At 35.1% G+C, this 11,044-nt stretch overlaps 1 protein-coding gene and 1 pseudogene across 1 annotated transcript; both read right to left on the bottom strand.

The window, feature by feature from the left end:
- Nucleotides 1-1,076: 1,076 nt before the first annotated feature.
- LOC102591663 (putative disease resistance protein RGA1) lies at nucleotides 1,077-5,843 on the bottom strand (annotated as a pseudogene).
- On the bottom strand, nucleotides 5,565-10,542 carry LOC102590647 (putative disease resistance protein RGA1). The gene is made up of 2 exons (XM_006366823.2): nucleotides 9,864-10,542; nucleotides 5,565-8,478 (listed from the first exon to the last, which is right to left on the bottom strand). Exons 1-2 carry the CDS (start codon nucleotides 10,288-10,290, stop codon nucleotides 5,954-5,956), a joined length of 2,952 nt encoding a protein of 983 aa, XP_006366885.1. The 5' UTR covers nucleotides 10,291-10,542; the 3' UTR covers nucleotides 5,565-5,953.
- Between the last annotated feature and the right edge of the window lie 502 nt (nucleotides 10,543-11,044).

Below are 11,044 nucleotides of genomic sequence, written 5' to 3'. Positions count from 1 at the left end.
TAATATCTCAGATGGTCACTCAACTTTGAATTGTTCACTTAGAAAGTCACTCAACTTTGAGTTGTTCACTTTGAAAATCACTCAACTTTGTTTTATAACTCAAAAGTCACTCAACTATTAATAGTTCACTTAAAAAGGCACGTAACTATTGATATTTTACTTAAAAAGTCACCCAACTAATTTAATTTTTTCATTAAATTTTGTAAAATACAAAATAAAAATTAACTATTGTTTTAAAAGAAATAATAAGATGCTTATTTTATTTATTTTATTGAATTTCTTTGAAGTATAATTTTTCTTTTTACCTTCTTTTCTTCTTCTTTTTTTTGGATCATTTTTTAACATATTTAATTCCAGTTATATAATTGATAAAACGGAAAAAGTTTTTTGTGGGGTCAATTGCTACGGTACATTTTCCAAAAAAATTATAATTAAATAATTTGGATTAACAAAATAATTAAAATAAATATCTTATTATTTCTTTAAGAAAGTAGTTTAACATAAAAATTAAATTTCAATAAAATTTTATGAAAAAAATATTTAAATTGATTGAGTGATTTTCTAAGTGAAATATCAATAGTTGAATGATTTTTGAGTTGTAAAACAAAGTTGAGTGACTTTTTAAGAGAACAACTCAAAGTTGAGTGACTTTCTAAGTGAACAATTCAAAGTTGAGTGACCATCTGAGATATTAACTCGTGTCAGAGGAGAGCTTAAAAACACACATTTCCTATCAACACGGACAGAAGAACTTCATTTTATTCTTTCGTACATGATTCTTTATATGCTAGTTTCTGGGTATGCTTAGCGCGTGTATCTCATATTATTTGTATATATATTTTTAAAAATACAAGACACTGTTGAATAAAATCAAAATCCACACTATCTAATTTTTACAAAATGCCATATATATAACTTGAGAAAAACTTAAAAATCCGACTTAAGCCATGATACACAAATCACTTTTATCTCAAAATTTAATTTATTGCTTGTTACTTGTGCAAACAATAAAAACTTGAAATTCTATGAGTAATGTAATATAAATATCAAATTGATGTTATTAAACTATGAGAAGATAGAGTTAGCTATAAGACTAATTCTGAATCTTAATATGAAAAATTTCAAATATTTATTGTTACAGACCCAAAAAAAATCAAGTATAATACAAATAGATCTTACAAATAGTTGATTTGTTTGCAAAAGAAAAATCTGAAAATTACATCCAAAAAGGAATAATACTTACGGATAAACACATGAGGAATGTGAGCAATTTTGTACCAGTCTTGTCGTATTCCCTTCTCACATCGGTCGGCCAGTGTTGGACAATACTTAACTGATAATTTTGTGAGGGCTGTTAGGTGCTGCAATCCCTCGGGTAAACATTGTAGCATCTCACAGTATGTTATGGATAACTGTGTGAGTGAAGTTAAACCTTTCACCCCTTCCTCGGGGAGACTCTCTAGTGCGACACACCAATAAATATTCAGATGCTTCAAAGCAGTGAGACTAGCCAGGCTGGTAGGCAGCTCTTTGAGATTCTTAAAGAAAGAGATTTCCAAGTCTTTGAGATTTGCAAGACTTTTGAACATCTCTTCTGGGAGCGAAGTAGCTTCTTTGTTACTGCTAATATGGAGGGAAGTAAGAGCCCTGAGATTAGATATGGAACTGAAACCAATTGCATCTGGCTTGTTCCCATCGAAATACCAATTTCTGGACAGAAGAAAGGGTCGGAATAACAAACATAGGGCACCGGCAAATCTCCATCTCTTCAAGGACAGGGAATTGCTCTTCTCCTTCCTTTTTCAGCAATCCTTTCAGATTATCAAATTTGCCTATAAAAAGTTTTCTCAGAGATGGAAACTTTCTTCTGGTAGGGAATCCAGAATCAACATACTCCACCTCCGCAGACCCCTTGTGTAACTCTAGACTTTCTAGACAAGGCAGCTCACCAAAGGGTGGTAAGCATGAGCAGTTTTCGCAACCTTCAATTACAATAGAGACAACATCTTTCAAAACTGAGTGATTCATCCAGTCTGGGAGACGGATTCCTCTGAAGCCTCTGATTGTTAAAGAAGTCAGATTGGAGTGTGGTTCGAGGGCTTCAAGCACTTCAACTTCTTCTGATTCATATATATGTGGACGTTCATCTCCATATCATCTCATGCTTAAAGAATGCAGATTTTCTTTTGCAGATAAATTGGCTTCTTTTGCATCCATATCATTCTTCACTCTCTCAAGATGCGTGATTGAAATTGAGCCATAGAGATTCAGGTTTTGTAATTCACCAAGTAGATAATCTTTTCTCTCGCCAATAACAAAGCAACTTAGAGTCTTAAGGCATGTCAAAGATCCTATCCTTGGTGGCATAGAATTCAATTCATAGCAACCATGAAGTAAAAGATTTCGGAGACTACCAAGTTTATTTGTTTCTTTTGGCAAACAAGAAAATGGGCCGCAATCATGTAGATCAAGAGTCTGCAGATTTTGAAGCTTGCATAACTGCTTTGGAAGACTACGAATTCTACCATTGTCAGACGAGTTTAGGTATCTTAAATGTACTAGATCTCCAATGGAAGACGGTAACTGCTTAAGTCCTATGTAACTTAGATTAAGCACCCTCAACGAGACAAACTTTTGCAAGTGAGAACGAAGTAAGAAGACACCACTTTTGCGAAACCAATCGACATCATATGTGGGAAACCTTTTACATATATTTCACAGATATTGTTGCTTGATGCGCTTGCCGAAAACAGAGATGTTGCCAAATCATGAATGAGATCATGCATCTTGAAATAAGTTCGACCATATTGAACTTCAATCTCTTGGAAGAAAGACCTCAAGTATAATTCATTCCATACTTCATTACCTACATCCTCTAGCTCCAAGTTTCCTTTCGATAAAGAAAACCATGTGCCATCCAGAGAGAGATTAGATTTTCCTTTTCCATTTCGGTATCCTTTGGGAATACTGCACAACATGAAAAGCATTGTCTCGAATCAAGTGGAAGGTGATGGCAACTAAGTCGCAGGGCAGGCAGAATAGAACTGTCATCTTGAGGCAACTTCCAAATCTCACTATCTCTCACATGTTCCCACTGTATTTCTTCTCTCTTGAAGCGCAAATACCTCCAAGAGTTTTAGCTGCTAGAGGCACACCACCACATTCTTTCACAATCTCCTTTCCGATAGCCACAAGATTATGATTTATTTCTTCTTGGTGCCCAAATGCACGTTGCATGAACAACAACCAACAATCTTCTTGGGACAAATTTGACAATTCATATGGTTGCAAAGTTCTCATAATTGATCCAACCTTTTCAAGACGAGTAGTGGTTAGAATAGAAGCACCACTTGCTCCAACCTTCAAGACTTGTCTTAACTTAGCCCACTTATCTTGATCTTCATTCCAAACATCGTCTAAGACGAGCAAATATTTTTTTCAATTCAGCAAGTCCTGAAGCATCTTTTGAAGTGGAGCCAAGTCCATGTCACCAAGTGCCTTTTCTTCAATAGATTCTACAATTTCCTTTATTAGCCTCTTCTCATCAAAATCATCCGAGACACAAATCCATATTTTGGGATGGAAATGCTCAATTACTCTCTGATCATTGAAGACCATTTGGGCAAGTGTCGTCTTTCCTAGTCCCCCCATACCAAGTATTGGGAGGACTGAAAGTGTTTGGGCATCGCTAACATTGTTTATCATGATTTTCACTATCTCATCCTTTTCTTTGTCTCTTCCATAAACTTGTGGTTCATTTAAAACAAAACCTGGTCCAAGAAGAATTATCATTGTTAATTTATAAGATCTAAAACAACTCTGGCTTTATCCTGTCATTTAGACTTGGAGGCCTATCCTAATCCTATGAGTAAGCTATGGATTTATCTGAGATTATATGTTAAAAACTTCACCAAACAGATTTAGATAATAGATTTTGAACCCAATTAATAAATCCTATTTAGACTTGAGACGAACATTTAGATTAGACAAAATCCCAAAAGCACACATGAACTTGATGATATAAAGCTGTTTTTTAGAAAAATATTTAAAGATGAGCACTTGTTTGGCGTGTAGCAACTTGTCTCTCTATAGTCCTTTCATCCAAATGAAACTTAATTCGTTCCGCTGCAATATCATCTAGTTTCTCCATAATGTTTTTCATCCTTTTCCCAACCTTGTGACAGAAAGCGATAACGTTTGGATGATAACACCCATATTTGTTCTTCTTCTGTCTAATTAGTGCCTCAGCTTTACATTCATCCAAGATGTCATCAGCTTCATATGCAGCAGCATTGAGTTTCTGCAACCAATTTTCTATTGCCTTGTCCTTCAATTGCTTCTTCTGAGCATCTTCTAGCACAGCTTGGATTGTAGTAAACGTGCTTTGAAATTGGATAATTTTAGTTGATTTGTGCTTTCCATCCAATTGAGGGGTACGGGTGATAAGTATAGTAACAGCGAGGATAATAACAATTTCATTCTAACAATAAGAGTAAACTCAACTAATAAATGAAAGCCGAAAGAATTTTTTACCCTTTTCCCTTATTTAAAATACACATGGAGTACAGTTATTTTTAGAAAAAAGTATTTTTCGGTAACTAATTCTTTTTCAAATGGAAATGGTCAAAGGAATGGAAGTTGTGACTTGTGGTCCTGTTAATGTGTAAGACATACATGTAAAAGAAAAGTCTTTGCTTTAGATATTTTATGCAATTTTAACGCCCTTAGAAGAGGAAGTATTAACTATGTCTCAAGTTATAATATTACTAGCTTTTTTTAATTTGTTTAAAAAAGAATGATACAATTTAATAGGCACACATATATCTACTTCCTCCATCCCATTTTATGTGGCATTTTTTCAAGATTTAAACAAGTCAATCTTTAACCGTAAATTTTTCATAGATCTTCTAAACATTTTGATTTATCAATTATTGTGATTTATAGTACTTTTTATGTAGTTTACAAATATATAAATTTCATATAAATTTTTTTTGAAGATTTCATGTGTAAATTCTCAGTCAAACTTAAACTGTTTAACTCTCGAAAAACGAAAAGTGTAATGGGATAGAGGGAGTAATATTTCTCATGTTAGAGTCAAACTAACTCATGAGTAGTATTTAATGCTCATCACATTGGTTTGATGATTTGAGTACAATATTAATTGCATATGGTAGTAAATAAATTTGATAGACATGGTAACATGGGATTGTGTGTTATTTCCATTGAATAATTGAGTTTGTAATTATAACTAGTCCATTCCACATAACTTTTCATTCACAGTTGATACAAAATCATTGATTGAAATTTTATTGAAGAACTAGGTTTTATATTCTCTTTACGTGTATTTATTGATGAATAATGCAACGTTATAAGCAAAGAAAAATATCGGAAAGTACACCCGTTCCTTTACAAAATTCAGACCCCAGAAAATAACAGTACACCTAAACTAGTTAAATTTACCATATATTTTACACAATTCATACATATAACATGTTTGTATATAACCATTGTTTTTTTACGAGATAGCGTATTCAGTGAACAATTTCACATTCATCAATACCAATTTATATACATATTTCTGACATTCAAACATGTAAGAAAAACCAAAAAAATGAAGAAACACCAATTTCTATACAAACATGTAAATCCTTCCATCCCTTGCTCGGGGAGACTCTCTAGTGCGTTGTAAGCTTAGATATGGAGCTAATACTTGTTGCATCTATTTCCCCCCAGACATCCAATTTCATGACAGAAAACATGAACTGTTCTGTTTGGTGTTTTTTCCATGTGCCACAATATTCATTCAGAAAGTGATAACCAACAACTGTTAGCCAAAAGTGCATTATCCGATAAAACAGCAGCAAGTAGAGTGAATGGATTTTACCTTAACAAGTATAATACAAATTGATCCTTCATTTGTTTCCAAAAGAAAATCGGAAAATTACATAACTCACTAATATATATCCAGATTAGTAATGCGAGCAATTTTGTGCCAGTCTTCTCCTATCCTTTTCTCATAGAGTTTTTCTAGTTCTGGACATCCAGTAACTGTTAAACTTGTGAGGGATGTTAGGTGCTGCAATCCCTCCGGTAAACATTTTATCATCTCACAGTACTCAACAGATAATTCCGTGAGTGAAGTTAAACCTTCCAGCCCTTCCTCGGGGAGACTCTCTAGTGCATCACAACCAAGAATTTCCAGATGCTTCAAGGCAGTGAGACTAACCAGGCTAGTAGGCAGCTCTTTGAGATTCTTGAAAAAAGAGATTTTCAAGCATTTGAGATCTACAAGGCTTCTGAACATCTCTTCTGGGAGTGAAGTCACTTCGTCGTTACTGCTAATGTTGAGGGAAGTAAGAGTGCTAAGATTAGATATGGAGCACAAAGCTGTGTCCCCCTCAATTTCCAATTCCTTGACAGAAGAAAGAGCTGAAAAAACAAATATAGGGCAATGAATAATCTTCATCTCTTGAAGCATGGGAAATTGCTCTTCTGTTTCCTTTTTCAGCAATCCTTTCAAATTTCGAAAGTGGCATATACAAAGTTTTCTCAGGGATGGAAACCTTCGTCTTGTAGGGAATCTAGAATGAATATTATCCTCTTCAACATACTCTACCTCCCAAGACCCGTCGTATAACTCTAGACTTTCTAGACAAGGCAGCTCCCCAAAGGGTGGTAAGTGCGAGCAGTTTTCACAGCCATAAATTTCAATAGAGATGACTTTTTCCAAAACTGAATGATTCATCCAGTCTGGAAAGCGAAAACCACTGAATCCAAAGATTTTTAAATATTTCAGATTGGGGTGTGGTTTGAGGGCTTCAAGCACTTTAACTTCTTCTGATTCATATCTACGCGGTCCATTCCAAATCATGCTTAAAGAGTGCAGATTTGCTTTTGCAGATAAATTGGCTTCTTTTGCCTCCGTATCATTCTTCACCCTCTCAAGGTGTGTGATTGACATTGAGCCATGGAGATTTAAATTTCGTAGTTCACCAAGTTTATGACCTTTCTTCCTTCCCACAGCAAAACGACCTAAAGTTTTAAGGCATGTCAATGATACTATCCTTGGTGGCATAGAATTTAATCCATAGCAATGATCAAGTAAAAGATTTTGGAGACTACCAAGTTTACTTGTTTGTTTTGGCAAACAACAAAGTGAGCAGCAATTATTTAGAGCAAGAGTCTGAAGATTTTGAAGCTTGCAAAACCTCTTTGGAAGATTACAAATTTTATTGTCAGACAAGTCCAGGTATCTTAAATGTGTTAGATCTCCAATGGAAGACGGTAACTGCTTAAATCCTAATTTACTTAGATTAAGCACCCTTAATGAGACAAACTTTTTCAAGAGCAAAGGAGAGTAAGAAGACACCACTTCAGTGAAACCAATGGACATTGTATGTTTGTAATCTTTTACATTTATTTCGCGGATATTGCTGCTTGATGCACTTGCCGAAAACAGAGATGTTGCCAAATCATGGATGAGATCATGAATCTTGAAATAAGTTTTACTATATCTAACTTCAATCTCCTGGAAGAAAGACCTCAAGTATAATTCATTCCATACTTCATTACCCACATCCTCGGGCTCCAAGTTTCCTTTCGATAAAAGAAAACCATGTGCCATCCAGAGAGCGATCAGATTTTCCTTTTCCATTTTGGTGTCCTTTGGGAACACAGCACAATATGAAAAGCATCGTCTCAAATCAAGTGGAAGGTGATGATAACTCAGTCTCAGGATAGGCAAAATAGACCTTTCATCTTGAGGTAAATTCCAAATCTCACTATCTCTCACATGTTTCCATTCTCTTTCTTCTCTCTTGAAGCGTAAAAGACCTCCAAGAGTTTTGGCTGCTAGAGGCACACCCCCACACTTCTTCACAATTTCCTTTCCAATAGCCACAAGGTTAGGATTTATTTCTACTTGGTGCCCAAATGCACGTTTCATAAACAACAACCAACAATCTTCTTGAGACAGATTTGACAATTCATACGGTTTCAATGTTCCCATAATTGATCCAACCTTTTCAATACGAGTAGTGGTTAGAACAGAAGCACCACTTGCTCCAACCTTCAAGACTGCTCTTAAATTAGCCCACTTCTCTTGATCTTCATTCCAAACATCATCTAAGACGAGCAAATATTTTTTTCCATTCAGAAACTCCTGCAGTTTCTTTTGGAAAGTGGATAAGGCCATGTCACCAAGTGACTTTCGTTCAATAGATTCTACAATTGCCTTTATCAACCTCTTCTCATCAAAATCTTCCGAGACACAAACCCATATTTTGGGATAGAAATGCTCAGTCACTCTCGGATCATTGAAGACCATTTGTGCAAGAGTGGTCTTTCCCAGTCCCCCCATACCAACTATTGGGAGGACTGGAAGTTCTTGAGGATCACTAACATTGTTTATCAGGATTTTCACTATCTCATCCTTCTCTTTGTCCCTTCCATAAACTTCTGGTTCAGTTAAAACAAAACCTGTTCCACGTGATAATTATCAAGACCAAGTGCAAGATGATGCAACCGAAATACTTAACAATAAAAGAGGTATTTATGGTTCTAACAATAAAAACAGAATTCAAGATGGTATTGTGCAGCAGTAAAAAGAGGATGTTGCTTCACAAGTTGATAATTTGGGGCAGCAATCAATTACTAACGTTGTTAGAAAGGAAGGTGTTATGTCTGGAACTTTAGATGATGATTAGGGTGGTGTTCATGCTCTTGATTGAGCCATGATTGTGTTGCCCAAACTCTAGAAATCTGAGCAGCAACAAAGTTGAACTGAAGCTGTGAAAAATGCAGCATGTTGAGGTGTGGAATTCTGAACAGCTCACAACAGGGCAAGAAGGAGTGGCAACCACTATTATTGAGAAGGAGTTGAAGCTTAATGAGAGGCAACTGGTGGCCGTTGAGGATAATGTAGCAAAAAATGTTTCTTCGGCACCTGTAGGCTGTAGCCGTTATATTGATTGTACATCACGGGGTTTCTCAACTAGCAATTATAAGTTGGTGGAAATAGTGCTTGCTCCACAAATAGATTTCTAACCTACAAGGTAGGGACATCTTTGAGGAAGGTTAGGAAGAGGCTATATTGGGTCAATGTTTGCAAATGCAGCTAAGGATTTCGATATTTCTCCTAGTCAACAACACAATAACAAAAAGAATCACATAAGAAAGAATAGCTGGATGGTGAGGTGACTGAGGAGTGTTCCAAGATACCTACCGACACGACTGACAAAACGGAATCATATGATAGTGTCAACAACTTTAACAAGACTCAATATATCCAAGAAGAAATGATGAGTTATCAAGTGATTTTGTACAGATTTGAAGAGGAAGACAAGTCTCAACTTCAACAAATTACTCAACTTGGGCAATTCTTCTTTGTTAATTCTTTCATTTGTAAACGGAAGTTTGAGGATGATAACTCAACTTTCTTCTTGATTTATCATATGTAATATTAACACAAAGTATGTTATAAACTCTATGATGATCATAGGGTATCTTGCTCTTTCAAGTTCTTATTTTTGCATGCTTGTTAATTAGTGAAGGATAATTACTTCATAGGATTAGTAAGGTAAGACCTAACCGCCTTATCTGTATTTCTCCCTGCTGAGGGTTTTATTTATTAATAAGAAAAAAAAATTGCTGCTAGGCAACTACCTAGTGGCAACTGGCATATTCGCTTTAAAAAAGAAGTGAAAATGCATTAAGAACGGGGAAGAATGTTAGAGGATTTCTTAACATTTCTTATTTATGAAAGTACTTTCTATTCTATGACATGGAAGTTAAGTTATCATTAATTGTCACTCCTACAGTCTTGTAATACTAATTTTGTCTAAAAAAAAATTTAAGATGAGTACCTGTTTCCCGTCTAGCAGCTTGTTTCTCTATAATCTTTTCATGCAAATGAAAATTTCTTCTTTCCTCAGCAATTGCATCTAGTGTTTTTATCATTTCTTTCATCATTTTCCCAACCTTGTGATGAAAAGTTATAACCTTTGGATGATAACGGCCATATTCAGACTGCTTGAATTGTGTGGCCTTAGTTTTATACTCGTCCAAGATGTCATCGACTTCATATGTAGCAGCATTGAGTTTGTGCAACCAATTTTCTAGTGGCTTGTCGTTGAGTTGCTTCTCCTGAGCAGCTTCAAGGACGGCTTTGATTGTAGAAAACATGCTGGAAAGCCTTTGGAACTCATTTTGAAAACCGAAAAGCAATACAAGTTCCCCTTTGAGGAAAGAATTGAGATTTTCTAGCACAACTTGAAGGAAAGCTTCTGCCATACGTTGAATTGACTATAACGAATATTAGATATGTGATGGTAGTCTAGAGTGGAAGCAACTGGAACACAAATTAAAGTTGTTGATGATTAAACAATGAATTTGTATTTCGTTGGCTGTTGGAATGATGCAGGGCAGGGCGTGAAGTTGTATTTTAAAATATCGTGTGGGTGCATTTCAGGGAAACTACTGCACATGCCAATGGGGTCATGTCTTTCATTGCTGCCCACCACAAAGACCTTTTCGTTAGCCTTAATTTCTCTGTCAAAGTCTTCCACAGGACCATAAGACAAGCTTTCTTAAACAAATGAATTTCTTAGAAAAATCTACCTACTAATTGCAGTTATGTGTTAGTATTAGTTGGAAAACGAGAAATTATTTTATTAATATCAAAACACACCATAGTATTGTAAACTATTCCTCTAAGGAAAGAATAAACCAAATATGGAAGAAAATTATATTTTCCTTTCAGAAAAAGTTCAAGTAAATAAATAAACTTCAAATAAGGAAAGAAAATCAAGGTAAAACCCTAAGAAATCTCCCCTTTTGGCTGGATTTTCTTGATAAAACTTGATCCACCTTCTTCACATGCATGATAATCTTCGTTGTTCACATAGTCTTCATGTAGCTATACAAAAATCTTCTTTATCAGCAAATTGCACTACAAGAAAGTAGAGATATGACGACATTTATTTGGTGACATTTGAAATAAATGTCAAAAAATAAAGAATTTATTGACATTTATGAACAAATATCG

The sequence above is a fragment of the Solanum tuberosum genome, unplaced genomic scaffold, assembly GCF_000226075.1.
Source record: "Solanum tuberosum cultivar DM 1-3 516 R44 unplaced genomic scaffold, SolTub_3.0 scf00683, whole genome shotgun sequence".
In the NCBI taxonomy this organism is placed as follows: domain Eukaryota; kingdom Viridiplantae; phylum Streptophyta; class Magnoliopsida; order Solanales; family Solanaceae; genus Solanum; species Solanum tuberosum.
This window is presented reverse-complemented; position numbering and strand designations above follow the sequence as displayed.

Excerpts from the sequence above, each read along its gene's own strand:
- LOC102590647 (XM_006366823.2), bottom strand. The coding sequence starts at position 10,290 with ATGGCAGAAGCTTTCCTTCAAGTTGTGCTAGAAAATCTCAATTCTTTC. Across the intron at positions 8,479-9,863 it reads AGCTGCTAGACGGGAAACAG|GTTTTGTTTTAACTGAACCA; the intron begins GTACTCATCTTA and ends CACGTGGAACAG.